The 15971-nt window shown below is 40.3% G+C and overlaps 1 protein-coding gene across 1 annotated transcript in view; it reads right to left on the bottom strand.

Moving 5' to 3' along the window:
• Positions 1 to 15971, bottom strand: part of LOC126162142 (uncharacterized) — a 534708-nt gene that overhangs the window by 458867 nt on the left and 59870 nt on the right. The window contains exon 3 of the mRNA XM_049918436.1: positions 6868 to 6933. Within this exon, the coding sequence (XP_049774393.1) occupies positions 6868 to 6933 (66 nt within the window). The remainder of the gene's footprint in view (positions 1 to 6867; positions 6934 to 15971) is intronic.

Genomic DNA, 15971 nt, shown 5'->3' with positions numbered 1-15971 from the left:
CCAATAATGCAGAATAATGTCAAAGAAGGATCGTTCTTACAACCAATATACAAGTTTGTTACAAAGAAGATGACTGACACTCCTTTGATCTGGAGACCGTTCTAGGATCGACTTTCATATAATTTTCTCATTAACTATATTTGTCAGCTGCATATCGTTTCTTATGAAAGTACTGGGAAAAATTAACTGTACTTTAGCTGGGAGTGTATTCAAATGTGCATTGTAGCTGAGGTAGTTAGAGACATCACTGAAATATGCTGTTACTGTGAGTTGGGTTGTTGATGTAGGAAATAAGAGTGCAGGAGAGAATGAGTAGTACACATTCTACTTTTGTTACAATTTTAATTATTGAATTATATGGAACTTATTTTTAAATACAAACTAAGTACACACACATTAATGGCAGTGGTAAGTATTCTTCATTCTATCAAATCAGTATGACTAGCCTGTTGGTACAAATGTCTGAAATGCAAATCTCTTTATCAGTTAATTGTACAACACACTGAAGCTACTGGTAGGACCTGGTTCAGCTATTTAAGGTGAATAAAAAGAAAAAAGTTACAAAAGACAGCTGTTTATTAAAAGTTAATAATATCTGCTCAAGCATTCCCAACTTTCCTTTCAAATTTTAGTAAAAGTCTAGAGAACGAAGAGTTCACAAATCGTTAGTAATGACAACGTTTTGGAAGTAATGCCAGATGAGAAGTATAGAGTTATTTGAGGTATGAAGACAGGAAAGGCACCAGAGGATGATAGAGTTTCCGTAGTAATGGTTAAACTCGGTGTAAAATTAATACGAAAGTCGCGTGTAAAACGGTTCCCAGGACATCCATAGAGGACATCATTTCCAGCAACTTGGAGCAGTGTTCTAATTACTCTATTTCACGATAAAGCATTTATAAAATAATAAGAAAATTGTAATCGCTAGCAGTCACATAAAAAACAACAGTTGATTTTAATGAAGCAATGGAACAAGCTAGGATTCTGGCTGGATACACAACAGTGGGAACTTCCTGGTTGTGAGCAAAATTGCAGTATTGGGCAATGAGTGTGAATTACTTTTTTAATTGGAACTGGTACATTTTGAAAGAAAGCTTTCCACTCAGTTTCAGCGAAATCTCAAGTATCAACATTTTCTGACGGATATACACAAATTTTCCATTAAAACTGTTAAACGATATGCTCTTTTGTGTTTCTTGTGTAAATTAGACAAATTTTTTGATTGCAATGTACCGTGTGATGTGAATTCTTTTAGTATTGCATTGTAACAGTAAAAACTGCATAGTGACAAATGAAAGAAAATTATAATGTACAGATTTATGTACACACCAAATAATACCGATTTTTAAGCATCTCTGATGTGCCGAAGTACTGATGACATGGAATGTGCGGAAGGTAACGTATGCACCAGAGAACATAGAGAGACAAAGACACAGTATGCATCATGCTGTCAATGACGTAAGACCTAGTAGGTGTGATCGTAATGGAAAGTCAGAACTGTGAGCCATTAATAGTCTGAGCACAGCGAAAGTGGTATGTACTGAGTTGTATCATCTCAGTAAAAGACAGTTGTTCTCTACGATTTTATTTCGTGCCTGAAGTTAATTTTTTCTGGTGAAATGTGTTGTAGCTTGCATTGCCCTAGAAGTATGGCTAATCTACAACATGAGACAAGAATAATATTAGAGCTGAGGTATAGTGGAGATTTTCTGCTCTGAATATTATTTACAAGGCTGCAATAAACTGTCTACATCACACACAGAAGAGGATTATAAATGCATGTAATGGTACTCCAAGACGATAGATAACCTGTTTTCTCTTTCCTTATCGTTATTATATGAATTCACTGTTAAGAGCGACCACCTTATTTGAGTATTTGTTTCGTCGGTCACGGCTACAAAAAGGCAAGTCTGATTCATTAATTATGTGGGTCATAGTATGTGAGAAGGTGAGAGAATACCTTTTAGCAAGTCTGAAGAATATAAATCATGCTGAAAATGTTCGTTAATTACTAAAAAACGTCCAGAAAATCTTTTTACTTTTCTTAGTTGTTTGTATATGTAAAGAACTTGAGAGATTGCTTAGTTATCTTTAAAATAAGTGATTATTAAGACTGCTGCAGAGCTAATGCAACTGTGTGCATTGTGAAAGAAATAATCTCACATGCTTTGTATCAGAATCATATGGATATTAAAGGTCTTCAGCCAAGCAGCAGAAAAATGCCTCTGGTCTCTTCTAGTTAAGATAGGAGCAATATTTCCATGCAACCACTTATTCAGATAACAAACACACCAGTTAATGATTTAGGGAGACTCTATAACAGAGACAGTGGTCTTGCATTATTTCAGTACAGCACCAGTGGAAACTAACAAAACCAGTGGTAAATGTGCACATTATTAACTAACCAAAAATATGATCTTTGGTAAATTCACTATCTCAGCTTCGACACCAAGAGTAATAATTAAATGATTATAGTAATCGCAAGTACCTGCCTCTGTCTTAACTATGTGTACTGTAATGACACAAACTACACTTCGTAAGAACAAGGATAAGCAGGTAGGAAATGATTAACCACCAATCTATACTGTGTCTTTGCATCTTCGGATGCTGATTGCCAGTATGTGGCTAGGTCACAGTCTAGGTACACTGTAACCATTTAGGAGCGACTGATTAGATAATGTGTATAGAAGATAGCTCTCATCTACAAATTCTTTTAAAATTCAAAGTAAATAAATATAATACTTGTCTATAATTATAACAAAGTGGTCTCCTCAAAACTACTTTGTCTAGGTGATCGTGTATTCTGATTAGTGAGTCATTAATTAGTATTAGCTAATTGCACAATACTAATCATTTAATTGACAAAGGGGTAACATTAAAGTCACTTTGAAATTGAAGAGAATGACTATAATTCACGTAAATCTCAAAAAGATTGTCACTGTTTTAATGTGCAGGAATTTGGATCGTTGGCTTTGTAGATGGTATTTGGGCACAGAGGGTTGTACCGCTGGACTGCGCAATATGAAATTGAATACATTTATTTTAGCATGTCATCACTACAGCTTCCATCAGAATCTGTCTGAATAATAGGAAAGTCAGTGTGAAATCTGGGATAAGGGAAACATATTCCATCAAAATTGTTCTCTGCGATATTAAACGAAGTTTTTCAGATCTTTAACCCGGATGAACAAGTAAGTAATAAAGTTCAACCGAACATAACTAACCTACCTTCGTTTTGCTTATAACACTGTAATTCTTACATCAGGTACATAGAAACTTGAAATCGAATGCAAAGATTTAATGCAGAGAGTGTACAAGTTGGTCTGACAATGAATTCTACTAAAAAAACTTCAATGAGTACATGGGAAAGAGAAATATCCAACAGAGGTTTAAAAGAAAAAAGTAATTGACAAGTTTTTGTAACTATCCAAGTTAAAGGCATCTACGGAATCGGCAGGAAAAGAAATAACTCGAAAAGTAAAAATGAACTGAATTTATTTTGTTAAGAGTTTTCAAAATTAAAACGGAAAATATGCAGTGTATAGTACCAGTTTTGAGATATAACAAGGAAACATGGATTTATAATGCTAAAACAGTTGAAAAACCAATGGTTGCTTAACGAGAAACGGCTAGATGCCTATTGGGTATTATTAAGAGGAATAGGAAAACAAACAAAGTGGTGAGGCAACAGACTGAAGAGAAAAACATAATTAAGGAAGCAAAGAAAATTAAATCGATGGTACACGACTGAACGGCAAGTATGGGGAAGGGGCTGCTCTTTGCATTCTAAAAGATAAGAAAAAGCTGATAGGTGGACGTAATGGAAGACGAGTAAACGATCTTAGGATATACAGAATGAGCTACAAGTACACGGATGCGTACACCTCCAGACCGTTAAGTGTGGGGAAGCCTAGAGGATACCTTTATGTTGCAGCGAATGTGAAACGGTAGATGATGATGAGACCGACGATTTACACAAGGGACAGAAGAAGGAAGCGTCTTATGACACGGTTGGCCATGCCGGAGATTATGTTGAGCCACCTAGTAGCAAAGAGTTTTCTTCCCGATGCACATTGCTCCCTTTCCTTGCGGTATGCGCGAGCTGTGTCTTAAGTCTTTGATGAGTTGGGGCGACTGTGATGGATGTGGATTACCCACCAAAGCGAGCTGAAGACCTGGTCGTGGTGGCAGCAACGTAGTGTTAACGTGTGAGAAACACGGAGGCGAGGACGGAGCAAGATACCGTCAGGCATTGTTCCAAGTAGACCGCTTTACACACAACAGTTCTGCACGAAAATACTCTAGATGGCAAAACAATTGAAGAGTGGAAATGGAAAACGTCCTAAGAGCTATTTTATTCATAAAACGTGTTTTCGGTGCAATTGTGTTCTCAGTACTTTGTTGCGCGTCCCGAAACTTGTTCCAAAACTTAAATTCAGGAGAAAATATTTCACTCACTGGTAGATGATGCACCGACCTTGTGGCAAGTAGTGATTCCCAACGTAGTTCCAAAGAGCATGCGTCAAGGTGTCCTCCAGTCAGCCTCACAGATTTTTAGTGAGTGGACACGGCCTTTTTTAGCAGCGACAGAGATTTTATATTTATAGGGAATCTTAGAAATGCAAGCAAGGCCGCTGTACCTCATGAGATACATATACCGTATTGTTGAGTATTTCTCCACATGCAGTATGATCAGAGTCTCTCATATTCATTCATTACAACAAAACCACAAAAAAATCTTATTCTGAACAGAAGAACGGAAAAATATCAAGGTATTCTAAAGAGGAAGGATGACGGAGGATACACACCATGGCGTATTTCATTCGAAAGAGCATCCATGTTTGTCATTTTCCAAACAGAAATATCTGTTGACAACGTTCCAATTTCTTCCTCAAAAGTAGAGGCAGTTTTATAGTAAACCTTTGCAACATCTGATCCCAAGAACTGAATTCTTTAATAAATAGGAGTCAATACCGAATGATTCTTTTTTCTTGAATTAGGGGTTTTCTTAGGATTTATGAAAAATTAAAAGAAATGTGAAATGGTTTTTGTTGACTACTGTACTATAGTTAAAATATTACAGCTGTATGGAATGGAGTTCTGTAAGAGACAGATGTCAATACTGTATATATTTTTCTTAAATTTAATTTTGGTATGATCTCATAAAAAATTTGAAATAAAATTGAAATGGTTTTTGTTGACTACAGTACTGTCAGTTAAAATATTGAAGCTTTGTGTCTGCTCTTGTATGATCACAAATAAAACTAATTGCTTCCATATAAAGGTGCTTTAAACAAAACTTTTTTATTGGGCCTTATAATCAGTCAGTTTCCTGCTATGGCCCTTAGGACGTTTTTAATATTGTGTTTAGTTTCTAATTGGTCAATATAATTTTTTTTTGCGTGATAATTTGGACGACATAGTTCTGTGGTATCACAGCTTCTCAGTTTTTTGGATTCAGATAATTTACATATGAAGTGGAATACACTGCATTTGGATTCTCGTGGTAAATGCGATACTTGGCACTTCCCCTCAATTATTTATTGACCAGCTCTTTCCTTTTCTGAATCTGTGTGGTATCGTTAGCAGACGGTAAGTCTTTTATTCTGGGTACTTTTAAAACTAAATCCCATAGCAAGAACAATTATTCTTTGTTAGCCTTGTAGTCCAGTTGTGTCCGATAAGGTACTGACTATGTTGTTCATAATGTCTCAGAAATTGCTGCCTCATAAGACGATCATCCAAATGGTCAGCAGAATATCTATTGTGTGCGTTTTGCTTCTTCTTCTTCGTAGCAGAAAAGTGAATCTCATCCGGTCAGGATTGCCGGTCCTGCAGTAATTTGTACACCGGCCACTCAATCGAATTTAACATTTTCCCTGCAAGTACCATCCCGTCATTTCTTGCTCCTTCTCATCGTCATTAAATTTCGTGACGTTAACTCTAAGCTGCTCCAGCAGCCCACGTAGGCATTTTCAGCGATCACTTTTCCTGCTTGCGATGTGAGACACCGATGCACCCTCGTTGCTACTGAAGCGTGGCTGCACATGGGTACATGCCCATGTTAGTTCCTTCATTTGCTTTGTTCACGATCGTGTTCGTATTGTACGGTGGCGAGGGAAAGAGAAGGAAGAAACCCCGTGCTGGGACATAGCCTACTGGTCTCAAGCAGCTTAACGAACCTATCTGACAGATGGATCACCATCAGCAGTGTCGCTTGTCCTCACTCCTTGCATCAAACGGAGGAGGTCGGCAATAGATTTGGGGATCAGGAATTTAACGCCACCATCTCCCTTCGCCTTGCCGGCAAAATACTGCTGCAGGTGAAAAGTGCTTTCATCACCAGGATTCAAAATAAGATTCTGAGCCGAGCAACAGTGCACAGGAGTGCTTCAAACATCTCACCTATGGAGGGGCAGGTAGAAAAGAAAAGAAGTGTACAGACCTAAAGTTTCGACAGAGATGTGAAAGAAGTTTGAGAATTTATGTCTGAGCTGACATTGTAGTAAAACAGGGAAAAACAATCTCCGCCTCTCGTCACAGCAACCCTTTCGTTTCGAACAAGGGTGTCAGGTATTTGAGAAAGGAGAGAGAGTACGGGTTTGTATAGGCCTTCGCAAAAAGTTGTCCCGAGTACTTATTATCGTTTAAAAACTTGTTGATTTCTGATGCCAGGGGCCCCGAAGAGAGGAAAACGACGTTGAAGGTGCTGTATAAGAGACCGACTGGAGCGGTTCGTTCCATGTCCTCGAGAAACTTGTCCAGCGGGTAGGCGTCCGCTTCGGCGGCCAGACCGAGGGCGCGCAGCGTGCTCTCCAGCTCGCCGTGGTACAACGTCAGCAGGCCGGCCAGCTGTCGCCGGTGCACCTCCTCGCTGGCGCTGCCGTACAGGAAGTGCTGCACGTCCACAGCGGGGCTGCCCGTCGTCGACAGCTGCAACATCGAGGCACATGTCGTTATAAGTGCTAAGAATCAGGTGGCTTAGAACGGTTGGAAGAAACACCACCACCAAAACCCATATACACTGAAGAGACAAAGAAACTGGTACACCCGCCTACCATCATGTCTGGCCCACGCGAGAGAGCAGAATTGCCACAACACGACGTGTCATGGAGTCAACTAAAGTCTGAAGTAGTGCTGGAGGGAACTGACACCATGAATCCTGCAGGGCTGTCCTTGAAACCGTAAGAGAACGAGGGGGTGGAGATCTCTTCTGAACACCACGTTGCAAAGCATCCACGATACTCTCAACAATGTTGGTGATTGGGGAGTTTGGTGGCCGGACGAAGTCTTTAAATTCACAAGAGCGTTCCTGGAGCCACTCTGTAGCCATTCTGGATGTGAGTGGTATCGCATTGTCCTGCTGGAATTGCCCAACTTCGTCGAAATGCACCATGGGAATGAATGGATGCGGGTGATCAGACGAGATGCTTGCGTACGTGTCACCTATCAGAGTCGTATCTAGAAGTATCAGGGGTCCCATAGCACTCCAACTACTGCACATGCCCCACACCATTACAGAGCCTCCACCAACTTGAACTGTCCCATGCTGACATGCAGGGTCCATGGGTTCAAGAGGTTGTCTCCATTCCCGTAAACGTCCATCCGCTCGATACAATTCGAAACGAGACTCATCTGACCAGGCAAATGTTCCCAGTCATCAACCGTCCAATGTCGGTGTTGACGGGCCGAGGCGAGGCGTAAAGCGTTGTGTCGTGAGGTCATCAACGGTACACGAGTGGGCCTTCTGCTCCGAAAGCCCATATCTATGATGTTTTGTTGAATGGTTCGCACGCTGACTCTTGTTGATGGCCCCGCATGGAAATCTGCAGCAATTTGCGAAGGGTTGCACTTTTGTCTAGTTGAACGATTCTCTTAAGTCGTCGTTGGTTCCATTCTTGCAGGATCATTTTCCAGCCTCAGCGATGTCGGAGATTTGATGTTTTACCGGATTCCTGACATTCACGGTACGCTCGTGAAATGTTCGTAAGAGAAAATCCCCATTTCGTCGCTACCTCGGAGATGCTGCATCCCATCGCTCGTGCGCCGACTATAGCACCACATAGAAACTCACATAAATCTTGATGACGCGCTATTGTAGCAGCAGTAAGCGTTCTAACAACTGCGCCAGACACTTGCTGCCTTATATAGGCGCTGCCGACTGCAGCCGTATTCTGTCTGTTTACTTATCTCTGTATCTGAATAGCATGCCTACACCAGTTTCTTTGGCGTTTCAGTGTATATCCAGATCGAGTATCATTTGAAGAGAAGCACGCGTATCCTGTACATTGCAGACATTCATAACATACACTCACCACAACCTGTTCTTCCTCCTACAACACTCTGGTGACACCGCCGACCCAGTAACACACTTTACCTTTACTTTCGAATGATATAATACAAGGAAAATTCTATCAAATCCACAGAAAACTTAAACGACCTTCTTTGATTCAGATTTCCTTCTCTCCATTTAGAGCCGACACATTCCTCTTACTAAGTCATCAAGGCATTTAGGAATTCAACTTGACAGATAAGTAGCATGGAATTTATACCAACATACAATACAATACAAAACCCGTGTCCGATTAAAGCTGCTGAAATTTCTAATACGCCCCATCTCGTGTGTACATCTTTCAGCCATTAGCCACAGCTATAATACACTCGTCCACTCTATACTAATATATGCCAACATTGCATGGACCTCCGCCTCTCCTAAATTCTTTAAATACCCTCAAATCCTAAGAAGACATGAGCTCAGAGTCACCTTCCCCCTACCTTTCCGACCATGCATCCATTTCCCGCACATTTTCCTCTCCTTGGAGACCAGCGGAACACATGGATTAATAGGACAGCCCAATTGCGACAAGTATTAATCACCAATCCAGGAACACTGCTGCACCACTGCACTCATATCCTACCTTCAGAGCACCTCCGCGCCTTATGCATCCTGTCCTCTCGGAACTTAAACAAGTAACATCTAAACGTCTCCTTCAGGCGCTTATCAGCAGCAGTAATATGTTTAGAAAAGTGCGTGACACAGAGCCGTATAGTATTCTTTTATTATTGCTACCGGTCTCGGTCATAAACCGTCATCTTGCTACCTGTAGAAACGCAAATAAAGAGACCAACTATACATATAACACAAGACACTGATCTTTATAACAATAACAGATCATACGATACCTATCGAAGAAAGAATAATACTACTCATATACCACACAAATTGAGGCATAGAAAGACACCTACTGGTATATAGGCACAAAGATGAAGCAAACTAGTTGACATAAACAATACAAACAGTGGTATATAACTACACAATTAGCAAATCAAAAAAGTTGATTGGCAACTCCATGGAGTTCTGTGTGCACAACGACCATTGGATTAATAAAATTAGAAGGAAGGTAAGCTTGGCCGTAATTTTGATGATTTATTAACAGCCAAATCGATTTTCGATCACATAATGATCATCTACCGTGGTGGAAGTTAAAATTTTTTACATAGCTATCAGTGAATAAGAAACAAATGTCCACAAATACACCCGAGTATAAACCAACTGTTGGTAAGAACATATATTTAGCGTACAAATTAAAGCTCGTAGGCACTGGTGTCTAGTTATTAGCAGTAACAGAAGATATGAAACGATCACAATAACTGAAGCCCCTGTTCACATTCACCTATACAGCAGACCTCGGTGTGATAGAGGCTTGGAACGCCCTCTACGTGACATGTGTCACGTGGAGACTTAACATTACTCTATTTGGCAGGAGATTACCACAAAATACCAAATGTGCACTTGTAAATCATTAATTGAATAGTTCAAATTTTAAAATTTTACATTAAAAACGCATAGCAAAAGGAACGAAGAAATGCACACTTAAAAAACATGCAAGAATAAAAATCAACAGGTAAAATTATAAGGTGTCAGATTACAGGACTAGTAAAAAAGAAAAATATACAAATAACATGACATCAAATATAACAGAATTTGTTATAGCACACTAACCGCCATCTGGCGCGGGAAGTCAGAGGTGCCAAGTTCATAATTTACGTAAAATATTATGTTGAATCCAAGAAGTCAGATACATAAATAGTGGTGAATGTACAATATATGTCATGCTTTAACTGGTCAGAATGTCATAAAACACATAATGCTTTACAAAAAAAAAAAAATGTAGGGTGCAGAATAAAATTTTTTCTATCGTGTTTAACGACATGATGATACACACATCTCATTCGTCCCGTTGGGACATGTTGACACATTATAACTATTTCTGAGGATTACAAAAATTATCGTAATTATGAAAAGCAGAATGATATAAAAGCACATTGTGGATGCAGAGATCGATTAGAGCACTCATGACTGAGAACACATAATGCAGGAGATCTGATGTTATCAAGAGGGAGATGCGTGAAAAATTCGGGCATCATGCATGAAATTTTAATACATTTATTCTTTGCCTACTAAGACACTCCTACAGTTCAGCCAACTTAAGAAAATCTCTGACACTTGGTAGCGCTTTTGACGGCTTGCAAATGCGAAGCTGTTATGGCTGTAGACGAAAACAACAGCCTACAGAGCTTTGAAGAGGCGATGCCATACAGATATACAGATATTTGCAAAATCTTGCCGTAGACGGTCGATGTAGCTGGACTCGGTGTTCAGGAAAGTTATGCTTCTTAATTTCGATACTGCACTCCTATGTATTACATTATGCATATGCATTTCAAAGGTGGTGGAAGTGACGTCCGTTGATTTCCAGGGCTTCCATTAGATTAAGTTTTCGGTTTTATTTGATAATCGGAGGACGTGGGAGTGTGGCTGGTAGCTGCGGCCCAGACTCAGTCCTTGGTCACAGGGGAAACTACCCATTGCGCCCCCCACAGATTTAGTGGTAAAATGGCCCGTCAAAATCTGAAGAAAGATGAAGCATGGAAACAAGAAGAAGCTGTGACGAACTGTTAAAAAAAAAAAAAAAAAAAAAAATGAAGAAAAATAAGAACAGAGAACGGTCCAAGCTCAAGTAATGAATTTTCTGTCTGGTTGTGGATGTGTCTGTTCTCCATCTGTAGTCTTTGGAGGTGTCATACTATACGTTGGTTATAGACCATGAGCCATGTGGTAAGAATATATTACCGTCGCAAGTAAATCAATGAAAACAACAAATAAATGGGTGTGTACTGGAGGTCCATTCCTTACAAATCACTGCTGCCAAAGCACGCTACACAACGACACAGACACAGATTTAAATACAGCGTACAGAAAAATAGATGACCAGACGCACAGTTCACAATTTTGTGAAGAAAAAACAGGCAAGAGGGAGATTTGAACACGGATCTCCCCCTTCGCTATCCAAAACCGTGACCACAGATTCACGACACCGTGCCTTTTTCAAATTCGCTCGATGCTGCACATTTTTAGATTACACTGTTCACTGTTTCGATTTTTCTTCTTTTTTCCCAGTCTAGTACACTTTTCCGTATTCAGGCTTGATCTGTATTGGGTGTTTGACGGGCTATCCATTAGACCATCTCACCACTAAATATTAAGAGAGTGCGATGGCGAGTTTCCTATGTCAGTACAGTACTGCAGCCTCCAGCAGCGTTCGTGTTCAGCCAGCCTAGTTGTTACGTCTCTGTCTGATAGACCAAAATGTTGTAGCATCCTGAAAAATTCCTGTAAAGTCATTCTTCTATAGAATAGAAGAACAACCCAACATAATGTTACTAAGGTAACTGCGAAGAAACCATGGGTAATAGAAGAATTACTCCAGTTCATCGATGAAACAAGGAAGTACAAAAATGCTCAGGGATATTCAGGTATACGAAAATAGAAATCCCTTAAGAATGAAATAAATAGGAAGTTCAAGGAAGCTAAGGCGAAATGGCTGCGTCAAAAATGTGAAAAATTGGAAAAATAAATGATTGGGTTGGCTCCGTATACAGAAAATTCAAAACGATCTTCGGTGAAATTATAAAGAAAGGGTGGTAATATTAGAAGTGCAACGGGAATTCCATTGTTAAATGCAGAGGAGAGAGCGGACAGGTGGAAAGAGTACAATGAAAGCCTTGGTGAGGGGGAAGACTTGTCTGATGTTAGAAGAAGAAACAGGAGTCGATATAGAAGAGGGTGGGGACCCAGTATTAGAATCATAATTGAAGAGAGTTTTGGAAGATTTGAGAAAAGTAAGGCAGAAAGTATAATTAACATCCCATCAGAATTTCTAGAATCATTTGAGGGTAGTGGCAACAAACTGACTATTCTCGTTGGTGCACAGAATGTGTGAGTCTGGCGTTATACCATCTAACCTTCCGAAACATATCATCCACACGATTTCGATGATAATAATAATAATAATAATAATAATGTCATGTGACGAAGGCCTCCCGTCGGGTAGACCGCTCGCCTGGTGAAAGTCTTTCGATTTGATCCCACTGCGGCGACTTGCGAGTTGGTGGGGATGAAATAATGATGATTTGGACAACACAACACCCAGTCCCTGAGCGGAGAAAATCTCCAATCCTGCCGGGAATCGAACCCGGGCCCTTAGGGTAGACAGTCTGCCGCGCTACCCACTCAGCTACCGGGGGCGGACGATTTCGATGACATCAAGAGATGACAAGTGCGAGAATTGTCCCACAACAAGTTCAACAGCTCACGCTTCCTAGCTGCTGACGAGAATAATATAAAGAAAAATGGAAAAAAATTGAAGATGTGTTAGATGACGATCATTTTTGCTTTAGGAAAGGTAAAGATACCAGAGAGGAAGTTCTGACGTTGTGGTTCATAATGGGAATAAGACTAAAGGAAGATAAAGAAACGTTCGTAGGATTTCGACGCGTACTTATTTGTTAACATTACGAAGTGATCCACCACCTTGGTAGCTAGAGATAGTCGTTTGCAACTACAAATTAGAAAATTTTCAGATTTTAGTACTATTTTTTATATAAATAGATTAATTAAAAAAGCGAAAATAACACGAGAAACGTAAAGTACGGTTTTTGAAAGAGAGGAAAAATAATCATAAATTTACTACATTCTCAAGAAGGAAATAACATACGAAAGGAAAGACTTAGATAGCAAAAGAAATCCCTTTACCTAACTATTTCAAGTGGGAAGGCTTCGGTAAACACTTCGAGACCTGTCTCACCTGAATCAGCATATTCTGTTCTACTATAGCTACTACCATATGTATGTATGTTGTGATATAACCTACTTGTTTTGTGTATAAGGTATGACAGTTCTGTTTGTTACTATATTGCATCCTCCACTTAACCGCGCCGTAACCGGGAGAGGAGACTCGGGAGGTGACTTGGAACATCTTCCCGAAGAGCGCTTCTTACCTATGTTGTGCGCTTGTCTTATGTATTTGTATCTTATTGTGCTGCACGTGTATGTTTATGCACAATCTTATAAAGTTCACATGTTTTACAGTCTGCATCTTATACGTTTCACAAATTACACAATTTCATGTTTGAAAACAGTGATCGAAAGAACTTTTACAAAAAGGGTATTTCGTTCTTTTTTTTCTATTATTAACTTATTTCTAAATTCCATGTATGTATTGCTTGTCGTATTGTTGCAGTCGTGTGATTTGCTATTATGCCGTATATGTATCTGGTGATTTTGGAGTGTACATTTCATCATCTGTGTCTATGTGTTAATCTGTTTCCATATCAGTGTTTGAATCTCTGTTGTTCCATGCATCTTGTTGTGGTGTAGGGCATGTTTCAGATCGTGGTCTTGTGAATGGTTGTTGCTGCTTGTAAGTCTTGTGCAGCGCTCCTGATATTTTATCAATGTTGCTGTGAAGCATGCTCCAGTTATATGGATCTCTTAAAGTTTGCCGTATGTCTTCGATTTATGACGTCAGCCTTACGTGTCTGAGTGTGCCACATTTTAGTGTATGTGTTCGGGGATCCATGATGTTCAGATTCACTCCTATCACTTTGGCTAAGGCCAAAGCAATCCAGTAGTGTAGGGTAAGGGTCATGGTCCGTCAGGAAATGTTCCATACAACGACTTGGGTCAATTTGTCTGAGCATCAGCCATTTCCGGATGTTTGGGAAGAAGGAGAAAACCCGGCGTCCCTTGTCAGATGTTTCCCATTCTTTTCGCCATGTACCTTCCAAAGGTTAATCGGCGTAATATGGTCCCCTGTTACCTCATACGCCTTATACAATCTTTTCCTTTTGAGCCAGTATGCTGCTGCTCTGTGTCTAATGATTATGTCAATAGCGTATGTTGCGATATCAACGGACGTGGTGCCAAATGCCCCTGACATTCTCAGCAATACACCTCTTTGTCCACGGATCACAATGGTTTTTTGGGTCGTGAGTGACAGTCAATGTGCCGCAAAACACATTATAGATTCAAATACGACTGTATGATACATACGCATTGTCTGTAATGGTAGTCTGTAGTGAGCTGAGTTTAGGGTAGCGAGTTCGAGCATTAGTATTGTCTCTTTTTCGATTATAAGTCATATGTGCTAGTTGAATGTCAGTCGTTCGTCGAGGTGTATCCCTAAGTATCTTGTTATTTTCCTCAGCGTAAAGTCGGGGTTTCTCTGCAAGGCCCCTTTCATCAGTAAATATACTGCCTTGTTTGCCGCAATTGTGAGTTTGTTATGGCTGCGCCCTTCACTTATTTTTATAAGGAGTTGTGCAGCCTTGCTTTCGAGCTGCACTCTCTAGTTTGCAGGTATTACTAAAAGGAAGTCGTCAGCATATGCTGCTGTACTATTCACCACATCATCTTCGTCCAGATTGTTTAGAAGCGTTTTATCAAAATATTCCAGAAAATTGGCCCACAAATTGAGCCAAGAGGTCATAGTAAGAGTGGAAAACCAAGAACAAAGTGCTTGGATTAAAAAGAGTGTAAGACAGGGATGAGGTTTTTCGCCCCTACTATTCAATCTATACATCGAAGAACCAATGATGGAAATAAAAGAAAGGTTCAAGAGTGGGATTAAAACTCAGTGTGAAAGGATATCGATGATAACATTCGCTGATGACATTGCTACCCCCAGAGAAAGTGAAGGAGAATACCAGGATCTGCTGAATGGTTTGAAGAATCTTACGAATACAGAATGCGGTCAAACAGAACAGCGAGAAACTTAACATCAGGATTAATGGTCACGAAGCAGATGAAATTAAAGAATTCTGCCGCCTAGGCAGCAAAATAAGCTATGACGGACGGCAAGGCAGACATCAAAAATAGACGACTATTAGCAAAAGAAGGCATTGCTGGCCAAGAGAAGTCTACTATTACAAACATACGCCTTAATTTGAGGGAAACGTTTCTGAGAATGTACATTTGCAGCACAGCAAACTATAGTTGTGGAACGTCGACTGTGGGAAAACCTGAACAGAAGAGAATAGATGCATATGAGATGTCCTGCTGCAGACGAATGTTGAAAATTAGGTGGGCTGGTATAGTAAGTAATGAGAAGGTTCTGCGCAGAACCAGAGAGGGAAAGAATATATGGAAAACACTGAGAAGAAGGGACAGTGTGATAGGTCGTCCGTTAAGACACCAGGGAATAACTTTCATGGTACTCACGTAGAGAGTAAAAACTGTAGAGAAAGACAGATATTGGAATACATCTAGCAAATAATTTAGGATGTGGGTTGTAAGTGGCCACCGGCCTTGCCGTTGTGGTGGCATTAGTTCTCGTCAGATCACCGAAGTTAATCACTGTCGGGCTGGATGGCTGACCATTCGGTCTGCCGAGCGCTGTTGGCAAGCGTGGTGCACTCAGCCCTGATGAGGCAAACTGAGGAGCTGCTTGACTGAGAAGTAACGGCTCCGGTCTCATAAAGTGACATACAGCCGGGAGAGCGTTGTGCTGACCACACGCCCCTCCATATCCGCACCCAGTGACGCCTGTGGGCTGAGGATGACACGGCGGCTGGTCGGTACCATTGGGCCTTCAGGACTTGTTCGGGTGGAGTTAAGGTTGTAAGTGGTG

The sequence above is a fragment of the Schistocerca cancellata genome, chromosome 2, assembly GCF_023864275.1.
Source record: "Schistocerca cancellata isolate TAMUIC-IGC-003103 chromosome 2, iqSchCanc2.1, whole genome shotgun sequence".
Taxonomy (NCBI): domain Eukaryota; kingdom Metazoa; phylum Arthropoda; class Insecta; order Orthoptera; family Acrididae; genus Schistocerca; species Schistocerca cancellata.
This window is presented reverse-complemented; position numbering and strand designations above follow the sequence as displayed.